The sequence below is a fragment of the Lichtheimia ornata genome (genome assembly GCF_029851405.1).
Source record: "Lichtheimia ornata isolate CBS 291.66 chromosome Unknown scaffold00037, whole genome shotgun sequence".
NCBI lineage: Eukaryota > Fungi > Mucoromycota > Mucoromycetes > Mucorales > Lichtheimiaceae > Lichtheimia > Lichtheimia ornata.
The window spans coordinates 314,044-326,074 of NW_026695357.1; the positions used below are offsets into that span (position 1 = coordinate 314,044).

The 12,031-nt window shown below is 44.0% G+C and overlaps 5 protein-coding genes across 5 annotated transcripts; 2 read left to right on the forward strand and 3 right to left on the reverse strand.

The window, feature by feature from the left end:
• Positions 1-81: 81 nt before the first annotated feature.
• On the reverse strand, positions 82-2,099 carry O0I10_007628 (uncharacterized protein; the record flags this gene model as incomplete). Its single annotated transcript, XM_058487642.1, has 3 exons — positions 82-740; positions 800-1,631; positions 1,698-2,099. 3 exons carry the CDS (start codon positions 2,097-2,099, stop codon positions 82-84), a joined length of 1,893 nt encoding a protein of 630 aa, XP_058341693.1.
• Positions 2,100-2,577: 478 nt separating this feature from the next.
• On the reverse strand, positions 2,578-4,787 carry O0I10_007629 (biotin-[acetyl-CoA-carboxylase] ligase; the record flags this gene model as incomplete). Its single annotated transcript, XM_058487643.1, has 5 exons — positions 2,578-2,755; positions 2,815-3,019; positions 3,086-3,367; positions 3,426-3,496; positions 3,553-4,787. 5 exons carry the CDS (start codon positions 4,785-4,787, stop codon positions 2,578-2,580), a joined length of 1,971 nt encoding a protein of 656 aa, XP_058341694.1.
• A 389-nt stretch (positions 4,788-5,176) lies between these two features.
• On the forward strand, positions 5,177-6,567 carry O0I10_007630 (uncharacterized protein; the record flags this gene model as incomplete). The annotated part of the gene is made up of 5 exons (XM_058487644.1): positions 5,177-5,354; positions 5,419-5,744; positions 5,796-6,021; positions 6,080-6,256; positions 6,311-6,567. The coding sequence occupies 5 exons, from the start codon at positions 5,177-5,179 to the stop codon at positions 6,565-6,567; spliced, it is 1,164 nt and encodes a 387-aa protein (XP_058341695.1).
• Positions 6,568-6,727: 160 nt separating this feature from the next.
• On the forward strand, positions 6,728-7,147 carry O0I10_007631 (uncharacterized protein; the record flags this gene model as incomplete). Its single annotated transcript, XM_058487645.1, has 1 exon — positions 6,728-7,147. The coding sequence occupies one exon, from the start codon at positions 6,728-6,730 to the stop codon at positions 7,145-7,147; it is 420 nt and encodes a 139-aa protein (XP_058341696.1).
• A 60-nt stretch (positions 7,148-7,207) lies between these two features.
• O0I10_007632 (uncharacterized protein) lies at positions 7,208-10,916 on the reverse strand (the record flags this gene model as incomplete). Its single annotated transcript, XM_058487646.1, has 11 exons — positions 7,208-7,300; positions 7,364-7,435; positions 7,494-7,565; positions 7,628-8,074; positions 8,140-8,740; positions 8,802-8,854; positions 8,914-9,368; positions 9,431-9,493; positions 9,558-9,702; positions 9,760-10,454; positions 10,514-10,916. The coding sequence occupies 11 exons, from the start codon at positions 10,914-10,916 to the stop codon at positions 7,208-7,210; spliced, it is 3,099 nt and encodes a 1,032-aa protein (XP_058341697.1).
• Between the last annotated feature and the right edge of the window lie 1,115 nt (positions 10,917-12,031).

Genomic DNA, 12,031 nt, shown 5'->3' on the forward strand with positions numbered 1-12,031 from the left:
ATATGAATGGGATATTCTGCTGACTCTAAAAGAGAAGCTAGATAATGTATGTGTGTGTGTGTGCGTGGATAGGTTATAATGCTAAGTGCAAATGTCAACTACCATAGGTTCACGACGAGATAAATCTTCCGATTCCTCCTGAATTTGTGATAATTGTGAATTGGATGATCGTGGCAAAGAAGATTGATGGCGGGATAATGAGGATGTGGATGGAAGATCGTTGTTGCGTTGTTGTTCTGGTTGCGATGTGTCGTCGTCACGATGGGAATGGCGCATTAAGAAATTTGGATAAGAAAGGGGTCTGGTTCGGTTGGATCGTTTATAGCCTCGTTGTTGTTGTTGTTGCTGTTGCTGTTGTTGTTGATCACTTCGCATAGCAACGGTGAATTTGCGTTTTTCGAATAATGTTAATTTCAGTTTCTCCATGATATTGGCTGCACTGAGTCGTTTTTCTGAGCGCCGCTGTGTTGTACTCCGTGGCCGTGGTTGAGGAGTTTGTTGTGGTTGAGATGGCGGTTGTTGTGGTTGAGGGGATTGCACTTCTTGTTGTTGTTGTTGTTGTTGTGATTGTTCAGGCTGTTGTTGTGGTTGTTGTGGTAATGGTTGTTGCGCATTTGGCAATATATTCACATCACTATCCACAAATACGGTGCGTCGATCACGTGGTGAGGCATCACGAATAATGGAACAATCACTTTCGACAAACACAGTGCGGCGGTCACGTGGCGAAGCCTCTCGAACTATTCATGTTCATTGTTAGCTAATGGTGACGAGTTAACTTTTTATGTCATAGACTTACGGTGTGTCAAGGATGGCTGCTGAGTCGGAGATGGGTCTGCAGGGACTTGCATTGAACATGATGGCGATGAAGTGGTTGCTTTCGAAATACAAGGAGGGGTAGTAGTAGTAGTAGTTGTTGTTGTAGGATGGTTGTCATTGGAGGGTTGTTGATGCCCACTAGCAAATGCAGTCTCTGGAGGTGGAACAAATGATTTGCATCGTAAGCCAAACTTGGCCATGACCTCTTCAGGCTCCAATGCAACGCTAGCTTCCAAATCTGAGTAGCTACGGCAGATAGGACATTGAAATCCTGGATAGCTGTTGAGAAGGGATCGGATACACATGAAATGGAATGAATGTGAACAAGGTGCAACAAATAAAGCTTGCAATGGAGCCAAAGCATAAAGGCAAATGGAGCATTCATCGACTTCGGGCATCTCCTCTTCATCATTGGTTTCCATGGCATTGGATGTTGTTGTCGTCGTAGCAACTGCAGGAGCTGAGCAGCTGGGTTCATCGGTTGTTGGTTCATCCTCCTCGATTGGAATTACCATAGATGATCGTATAACTTGTTGATCCTCGCTGTGACTACTAGCGACGCGGGAAAGCGTCATTAGATTGTTGAATTGTGACATGCTAAAGGACAATGGTCTTGGCTTTCGAGACATGTTGAGTTCAAAACGCATCTTGACGGATCGATAAATCTCCTCTTCACCACCTTGATAATCCACACCCAATTGCACAATGTCGCCATGTTGAATTTCAGTTGCTGGACTCTCTTGGCCAGGAGCACTTAGGCGGATGTGATTGAGGAACGTGCCAGAGGACGAATTTGTGTCACGAATGTACAGCTATTAATTTGTTGTTTGAGCAGCCGCGGCTAAATTATTGATCCTCTCTTTGTGTATGTTTCATACCTTTCCATCTGAATGTACCCAAATCTCACAATGAGAGCGCGACACAACCTTGCTTTTAAAAGACATGCATTCCACACATCCTGATGGCCGATCCGTAAACCTTCCTAGTTTGATAACCGATCCAGCGGCCAACTCTCGATCCAATATCTCGAATATAAGAGCACGACTAGGATTCTCAATATTGGGGACAATGCGCACATGTAATGTCTTTGGTGGTGTGATAGCACTCGTTGTTTGTGTAGAGTCCACCTTGCTTGCTGTGGGTAACGTGTCCTGAACTTGCAACGGGGTTGAATCAGACGAGACCGATGTCGTTCGATAGTTTGCCATGTCGTGTTGTTGGTGTTGCTGCTGCAATGAAGGAGCAGGTGTAATGACTGGAAGACACTCTGATTCAGTCATTGGAACAAGTGGGAAAAGACTTTAGGTGGGAAAAAAACAGAAAGAAAGTATTCAGCAAAGTGCATGTGCTCATCCAAATAAAGGTAAGCGGTGAATGACATCACGTTGATTTCGCCCTTTTCATTTTGACCGTCAAGATACAATTGACACGACTCGCTTTATGTACGCTTTTTCTTTTCACTATTGGAATACTGAATACATAGCTATCATCCCCATTCTTCAATTATGGTTTTTTGCTGATCATGATCATCATCGATTGCGCCCATTCGTAGATTTTGTGTCACGTGAGATCTCTTCAGGGACAAGGTACCATCTTTAATACTGGAGCAAAATGTTTTACCTCCCAAAAAATATCATGTCAGGGGATTTGAGAGAGAAATGAGCCACGTGAGGAGCGCGATACATTAGCACACAGATACTTCCAAAAGTCATGTACCAATAAAGCAATCTGATTACCTAATACATTTATTGACTTGGTCTATGCCTTCTTTATAATTAAGCCCTTTAGCATGTCAAAGCTATTTCCATCAGGCTGCAATGTGTAGCGCTTGTTTGAGCCGTCAACGGCCACTGCTTCCAACATGCCGTAATCATGGGTGATACCAGCAATCTTGACACGAACATTGTCATGGGTTGTCAAGGTCACGATTTTATCACTAAAGCGATACGTTAGCTATCACATAGAGAAAAATCCTTCCTTCCCCTTCATTTTTACCTGTGAAGCCATCGCTTGTAATAGGTATCCAAGAACCAGGGTCCCATGCCCTTTTCACAAAACTGGGAATAAAATCGTTCAAATGTCGTCAAGATACCAGCGAGTGCTTCTTCAGAAGACAAGGGTGCGAGAGAGCTATCGTGTTTTTGGATCAAATCATTGATAGAGACCGTGGGCTTGGGGTTTCCTAAATTGATGCCGCATCCTAGAAAGAAAAGAGGGACAAAATTATATATGCAATCCTCACCGATGACCCAAAGAGTGAACTTACCAATCACCAAAAGGAACTCATCTTGCACAAAGCTCGAATTGACCAAAAGACCGCCCACCTTTTTCAAATCACCATTGATATCGGCATAGACGTCATTGGGCCATTTCACGCGAAGAGGCACGTCTTCATAACCCTTGCGTTCTCGAATGCTTTCCACCACGGCAAGAGCAATCAAATATTGGATAAAGACAACGGGTGCATGGGATAATCGAGTACTATGGCGTACAATAAAGCTGAATTGTAGAGCACCCAATTGTGAGACCCACGAATTTCTACCACGCGCTATAAAAACGTCAACATACACAAAATCCATATTCTTGTTTGTATACCCTCTTCTTACCTCGTGCAGCGAGTTGGTTTGTTCCCAAACATACTAATCCAGTTGGCAGTGCTTGGGCAAAGTTGTAATTCCTATGGATCCATGTATAAGAGAAAAGGATAGAAAGATGGATCATGCACGTACTTACTTGTCTAGAACGGTTTGTGTGCTTGTGATAACTTGAGAATACATCATCACGTTGCCAAAGTGATACCATTTGCCTCCACCCCATTCACGTTCTCGTTGGCGCTTGAGCTCTTCAAAGAATGTTTTGATATTGAAATTGGGCGTTACAGAAGCCTCGGGCCATGCAGGATCGGATGTCATGAGTCGAATTTCCAGTGGGGTTACTGAATCTTTGGTGTCATCATTGTTGAGTTGTAAAGAAGCCAACTTTTGGTGGATGTCCTCATTGTCTTTTCTCGTCAACCAAAACTCATTGGTGGAATCTTTGAGAACACCATCCTTGGCGAGTGATTCGAGTTCTGTGGCGATCGAGCGAGTTGCCATGGGATTGTTGGCACAAAGATAGATGGGTGTGAGTGCTGGAATTTCATCATTCTCGGGCTTCTTGTTGCCGACATCGAGACCCATTTTGGCGAGGACAGCCCGTAAAAAGAGTTTACGATCGGGTTCAGAAGCGACCAAATCCTGCATGACCTTATCATCAAAGCTTTCCATATCATATTCGGGATGGGTGGCAATCAAGACAGCGGTGCCTTTGCCGACGCTGCAAGAAATAGCGGCTGCAGGATTCGTTTCATCTTTGCATATGCCAGCATCAATAAATCGGCCCAGGACTTGGATATTCTCATAGTCTTCAGCATGCGCAAAGTAGCCACCGCCATTGTAATACATGTGAAGGGTCTTTGGGACCAACTCATCGTTGCCATAGAAAGGTTGCAAATACTCGCTGATCAGTTGCACAGGTGTACTTCTGGCTCCTTGCTCACTGTCATAGACGAATCCAGGATACATGGTGCCTCGACAGGTTCCAGGGAAAAAGGCGAGCTCACGTAATCCACACACTTCCATATCAGCTCTGCCTTGCTCAAATTCAATGCAACTCGAGGCATAATAAGCTCCTGCACAAAGGCCGAGATAGCGACCACCACCATTCACATAGTTCTTGATACGTGTATTGGCAGCACCATTCAAATCAGCGCAATACGGCAAATCACGACCTCCTGGCATAACCAACATGGAGCAAGAATCTTCCCAGGGCTCCGTTTGCAATGTGCGTGCGTCAACAGGGATAATGTCATACGCATGGCCGAGTATTTGCTTGAGCGTCTTTTGTGCATGCTTTACTGAATTCGGTGAAGTGCCATTGCCTGTATAGACGAGGACATTGATGCCGGTCGCCAAAAGTCGTTGCAACATGGTTGGGGTGGAAACGAAGGTTGTCAAGGAAGGAAATCAATGACAGCTGCCGCTGCAGACCACCTGAAATTCGCAACCAACCGCCACACACCAGGGGAAATGATTGGTAGCAGACGTTTGACATGTTCCCAGGCTTGCTGTAGGTTTCAGACAATGCCCTCTTTATTTGAGCCATAATAAAACTAGCACTTTATCTTTCTTTTTCATACATTCATGTCTCTAAAACAATGCATGTCCTATTGTCATTCTCTTAAAGGGAACTCGTTTATGTAAAATGATCGATCCTATTTAAGATGTCACGCCATTGTCATCATGCGGAATTCAATCTAAGCTCGTCAAAAAATTGACACCGCTTTGAAGCGAAAAAACTCTCTTTGTTCCGAGCCGATATGGAAAAGAAGAAACGCGCACGTGGTTTGGCTGCACAAAAGGCTGCTAAAAAGTCAAAGATCGAGCAAGAGCCTGATACCAGCAATGCTCAAACCGTCATGCTGGAGCAAATTGTCGAAGAGGGCGATGAGATTGGTGAAGTGGTTGCTCTTTATATGAGTGCCATGGTCAAGTGTGGTGTGTATTGACAGCTCCTTGTCAACGACGCATAAGCTAACGAACCTTGCTGCTATTATCTTAGAGACGGATGATATCGCAGGAGCACTCCCACTCTTCCGAGGCACCATCAATGAATCGGATCGTATCTTGCGCAACTGGGATGCAGAAAAGCAAGAACAACAAACACGACCTCCACCCAAATTCTACTTTGCTTATGGATCAGCCCTCTATGAACTCGGTCGTTTGAGTCAAGATGAAGATTTTGAACCTTACCTTGATGCTGCTGAAGAACGTCTTGCCGATGGTTTGGAGCGCTTTGATGAATTGGAAAAGGAAGAGGACAAAAAGGAAAACATGGCCTATGCTCAAAAGATTCGTGTCGCACTCGCCAAAATTTGGATTGCAAAGGTAGTAGTATCAATCACCACAAGGTATGAGGTATCTTACATACATCATTAGGCTGCTAGCCAAGTCCAAGAAAGTACATCCTCTGTACCCGACCTTGCAACCAAGGCGTTGGACACTTTGGATAAAGTGCTTGCTGAAAAGGAGAACGAGCTTGATACCAATGACTTGGTGGAAATTGGAGCTATTGTACAAAGCCATGGTGAGCTCTATGGTGATTTGGAGAAGCAATCAAAGTTCAGAGAGTGGGCTGAAAAGGTGCTTTTACGTGTGGTCAAAGGTAAAGTACTCTATTCGATGGATATTGTTCGCACATTTACTCATATTGCTTTTTATAGATGAACCTGAAAACGTGCGCGCATTGACAGAGTTGGGTCTGGGCCAATTATCATTAGCCAACTTTTGGTTGGATGCAGCCGATAAGGAAGAGGAAGAAGAAGAAGAAGAGGAGGAGAAGGAAGAATCAACTACCATCTCACAGGAAGAAAAGAATGCTCAAGATGCTCTTTTGAAATGTATGTCTTCATCTTCTCTGCTTTATAGGTGCACTAATCACGTTTTGCATATAGCCCAGGAATACTTTGAACAAGTATTGAACTTGTCGAGCAAGACCAACAAGGTGTTACCAAGGATGCATGCTGATCTTGCCGAAGTGCTCATCAATCTTTCCAACCTCGTATCGGACGAAGGCGAGCAACAAAAGTTGTATCAACAAGCAGCCGAGCATATTCAAAATGCAAAGTCTGTTGCTCAAAGCAAAGAATTGGAGTACGAATTACCGGAGGGCTTGCAATTGTTTTTGGAGGAGTGGTCATCTTCGCAATAAATGTTGTTTTTATCATCATCAAAGAGCCCCACTGGTTGATGTCACACGTGATAGTATCGATCCATGGTTTAGACTTCCCTTAACACACCCCTTTTTGTACGTACGTAGTATAACCACACACACCCAAAGCCATTCGTTTCAACCCTTGTTTTCTTTACGGATGCGCCAAGAAAAGAAAGCTGCAACTACTAGTACACTAGAAGAGGCTTCAATCAATGATGCTCGTCGAACGCATTGCATGGAAAAATATTGTTTCTTTATTGGCTTTCTCTTTCCACCCGCATGGTTTATCGGAAGCAGCTACAGCTGCTGTGACCAGCATCCATATCAATCTCATGCACTCGCATGGCAAAAGAGGTGTCGTATCGGTGCCGTTTTATTTCTCACCGGCTGCATTGTTGCAGTTGCACTTATCATGGTTTTGAAACCTTCTACCTTTGGACTTCGTGGTAATTCTTCTGGTGCACAAACGTCCTCAAATTCAGAAACGGCTATTCGTCCAGGGGTTCCATCGAATAATAGTGGCAATTGGGATGAAATGATGGCTGATGTACGTGTGGAGCAGCATGTTTCTTTATAATCCTCCTTTTTTTAAAATAAAGCTATATTATATCGTATGTATATACAACTAGATCTACTATCATTCTTGTGTAGTATCAAATAACAATCGTAAATCATTGATCTTTTGAGCCTTGGCATCTTCTTTGCTCGAGTATAGTTGATTGATGAGCTCCTATGTAAACAAGCGATGTATTAGCATTTGAAAGCACCCATAGCCAAAAGTGTCAATACGTACGTGCTTTCGGTTTTGGATCGCCAATATCTTTTCTTCCACTGTTCCCCGCATGATGAATCGTGTCACGACGACCTAAAGTGAATGGTTAAAACAATGACAATGCTACCAACAGGGTTCATGCAACACGTACGGGTTTCTCCTGGCCTAGACGATGGACACGATCAATGGCTTGTGCTTCCACTGCATAATTCCACCAAGGATCCTAAAAGTGGTGATCAAGATCAATAGGCTGCAAGATTGCATTGTATTGCATTGCGTATATACCATCATCAATATCCGAGTCGCGCATGTCAAATTCAGACCAACACCGCCTGCACGCAAACTGATCAGCAAGATATTGACCTTGTTGTTAGGGTTGGCGAATTCAGCCAAGACATTTTCACGTTGTGATTGAGAGAGAGATCCATCGAGCCGTACAAATGAAAAGCCTTCCTTTTTCAGTGCAAGTTCAATAAGGTCGAGGAAACCGGTAAATTGTGAAAATACGACTGTCTTGTGCTTTTCTTTGCGATAATCTCGAATATGTCGAATCATGGCATCAATCTTGGCTGATGATCGGTATCCTCCTACAGCTTGTCGAATATCCAAGGACGTCGAAGCATCATCATCACCTGATGTATTGGTGGTATTGGTGATCTCGAGTAAGTCCGCTTGCTCAACTTGTTTGCGACATGATGGACATTCATAGGCTTCACCCTTTGCCTCTTTTCTCTATAGTGTCCCAAGTGAGTGAGTTATGTGTGTTATAGTTATCATCATCCATACTGAAACCTTACCTCGAAATACGTCATTAAGCATTCACGACAAAACATATGCATACACGGTAACATAATCTTGGAGTCGGCAACATCGAGACAAAGAGGACATTCATCCGCTTCTGAATCTTCCACAGTCTCCCCAGATTGTTTTGCCATCAACTTTTTTAGGACCGACATGCTGTAATCGCCTTGTGAAGAGTATCGCTCGATCAAAGAATCCAGTGTCGTGATGCCACCATCCTTGGTTTGTATATTATCATCATTCTTGCGTAATACAAGATAAGGATGACATGTCACTTGTCGTAATCGCATAAGAAGCTGAAAGATGGATGCATAGTTGCTGAGGATTTTGCCGGCAGCACAAAAGTGGGCAAACTTGGTCTTTGAATCCGCTTGCAAAGAGTCATAAATGTCTTGCTCAGGGGGCGAAAAGTCGAGGTACTCGATATTGATCTCTCGTGGCGGTAACGGAACCATGGGGTTGCCATAGGTATCGGTCATATTCTTGGTACGTCTCAAAACAATAGGTTCCAAGACAGCCTTGACAACACTGAGCGCATGGATATTCTTTTTCTCAAAAGGAATCGAGATGAAGGTTCGCCAAAAGGTGTAATTCGCCCTAATGACGTTGCTTAGCGTCATGCATATATAACTCCCCTCCACAATATCATCCATCTTACCATGGCTCATGCTTCAAGAATCGCACCAATGAAAAAAGATCATCCAGCTTGTTCTATAAAGATAAAATAAGTTTCATGCGTACGTTACCAAGCAATGAGGGGTTGTTATTACCTGGATAGGAGTGCCTGTAACGGCCCATCGTCTTGTACTCTTTAAAGCACAACATGCCTGTGATGTCTTGCTAAGGCGATTCTTGATGGTGTGTGCCTCATCCAAAACAACGCGCCAGAAGGATACTTTGTATAAAAAGCTATCAACACTGTTCCAATCGGCCATCACGGTGTGATAGGTGGTGACAAGGACATCGGGCGCCATGCCGTCCCAGCGGCATAATTGGTCTATTGTGTTTGCTCCTTTGCTCTCGCCATAGTAAACTTCCACACGGATGGAACCCGGTTTTGAAGCTCGCGTCAATTCATCACGCCATTGAGCCAATAACGTCATTGGACATACGACCAGCGTAGTAGGGGATGCTTGAGGATCGGAAGGAATAGCGGTGATATTGGGTATGTAGCGGTTTTGATGGATCAAACTCAAGATCTCGATTGTCTTTCCCAGGCCCATTTCTTTTTAAATCGGTGAGTTGAATGATCTCAATGAATGAATGCTTCTCCCCTTTCCTATTTACCATCAGCCAAGATGCCTCCTCGTTCTTGAGAATCCGTTTCTGGGAATTCCAAAGTCAACTTGCCTATATTCAATGGTTGAGTATCATCACCAACCACCCATCAAGAAGCCAATACCCTCCTTCTTACCGTTGTATGGATTAAAATAAAAGTGTCGAGGTGCATCGGCGCCATTTTCACCTTGTGATAATTCATATTGTTCCCATAATGGATGCATACGTCGCATTTCATCCGCTTCCTTGTGTGATTCAATATCCACCATCCAAGCCAAAGCCTATAAAAGACATACCTGTCAGATACATTCACGCTTGATCCGAATCCGCTATCTTACTCTTTTCTGATAAGGTTTCAATTCAATCGCCATTGTCTCTGGATTCTCCATGGGTGAAATTTGGTCGTCATAGAACTGTGCTTTTCCATAAATCATATCCAACTGCTCATTCGAGACTTCTTTTTCTTCAGGAGCATCAGGATCCTCCTCATCCTCTTTGGGTTGTCTTGTCATGAAAGAACCGTTGGCGATGGATTGGGTGATCATATCATAGGTCTCATCATCATCGACGCCCGTTTTCATGTTGATGCGTCGTACGGTGGACTTTGTTGCTTTCAAATTTGTCTTTCGCATGATGCTTAGTAATGCCAATGTCCGATCCTTGTATGATCTTTCATCGTCATGATCCGGTGAGCCTGTCATGATGGGTTCATTGTCGAATGCTTTGGTGGTAAAGTAACATTGCACATGAAGAAAGATGTCGTTGGCGGTGGATAAGTGATAAGGACAAATGACAATCGATGCACGAAATGCACAAATGCCGAGGTCGAGTAATTTTGAAATGTAGCGTGCCTCTGATGTATCGACACGTCCAATCTCACGTCCTGATTCGCTTGAAAAACGTACAATGGTGTTCTCACGTCGTTTGCCGTATCTGCCGAAACGAGATCCTGATTCCTCCACTTGCTTGGATCGCTCCAGAATCACAGCATCACCTTCCTTGACAGGGCATTTACCAGACATGGTAGACCACCCTAAACATGCACACTCAATATACGTATCCTTATTAAATCCCATCACAATATCTATATACCTTTGATAATAGCATCTCCAAAATAAAGCAAGTCTGGTGATGGCGCAGCAGCAGCAGTAGTAGTAGTAGTCGTCGTAGTGGTGGTGCTGGTCGAAGTATCCTTCTTTGAGTAATAGGCATTGATGGCCATTTGAAGATCGCCGTTGCAGATATTGAGAAGGTTGTTCAACTCGGCATCCGTTTGCTCATCGCCAACGATGGATCGGAAGAGGGGAAGTTGTGAATGCTGTTGTTGTACAAGCGGTGGTGGTGGTGGTTGTGTCAAGGAAGGCAAAGGAATGTCGGGTTCGGTTGTATCGGGTTGTGGCAATTCATCGGTGGCTGCTTCAACTCTTGGTATCTTTTGCTGTGGTGATGGGGTGGTGAAGCTCTGATCTTCAAAGAATGGCCGCTTCTCGCTCATGACAACTTGGGAACCTTGTCAAGAGTCGCGAATGATAGAACGCGACACCGAAATTAAGAAGCGTGTCCAAAGTCACAAGAGCTTCGGGCTGCATTGATTTGAGACATGACTGACGACATCTCGACCAATCGAATCTATACAATTGTGCTTGCTTCGTTATAAAGAAAAAGGATAGGGATATGGGCCATCTTTATGAAGGGGAATGGGAACAAACTACTACTTGTAGCACTATTAAAGTGATCCTCCCTGCTACTTATGGATCAAGGAAAATAGCACATGTTCATTATGTAATTGATGCTATACTTTTAAGTTCATAATACACAACTAGAGCCCGGCTGCTCGCTTCGCTCGTAAACGTCGAGTTTTCGTGGAATGGCTTTGAAGTAATGCTTACCATTCCACTGTGTAGGTTTTATGCTTACATACAATGAGCGGGTGTAACAATGTAGCATGCCAAAGTCAACAATTGTTTTTTCATTTATTGAATACCATTGTATCAATGATGATATCTCTCTGTAAGCTTGTGAGGGGATATGTGTTTTACTGCGTGATCCATACAGGAGTCCTAGGCAACCGTGTCCTAGGCGACCGTTTTTGGAGCGTCGTGGTGGTGGTGGTGGGTTGAAGAATCGTCCCCAGATACAAACTCCGGTAGTGAGATATGATTACGCCACCCAAGCGCAGCACCCAACAAACTACTTTCTTCTGGTTCTTGCCATCTTGCTGCCTTCTGCTCCAGCGCCGTGTATTTAATACCTGTATGGAGGTTGCCAGCTTGTGAGGTTGTGCTGATTGAGTTACCGTGTTCGAGTGCTAATCGATGCACGTATATCGGTTGTTGAGTTACCGTGTTCGAGTGCTAACAGCCGATGAACCAGCCTTTTGGGATCAGATGACTCAGTACCTGCTCGTGGTTGATCCTGCTAATCAAGCCATATACTATGGTTTGAGAACCGAACCTGGGTCCTAGTATAGAAACAATAGCTTTAATATGGTAGTGATGATGGCTAAATAACAACAGAATAAAAATGGGTCGTTTAAACCGCATATACAGCGAAGGCTTTATTTAGCTACGCGCAATCAAATCATTATCTGCTTTGCAAAAGTGGGAGAGC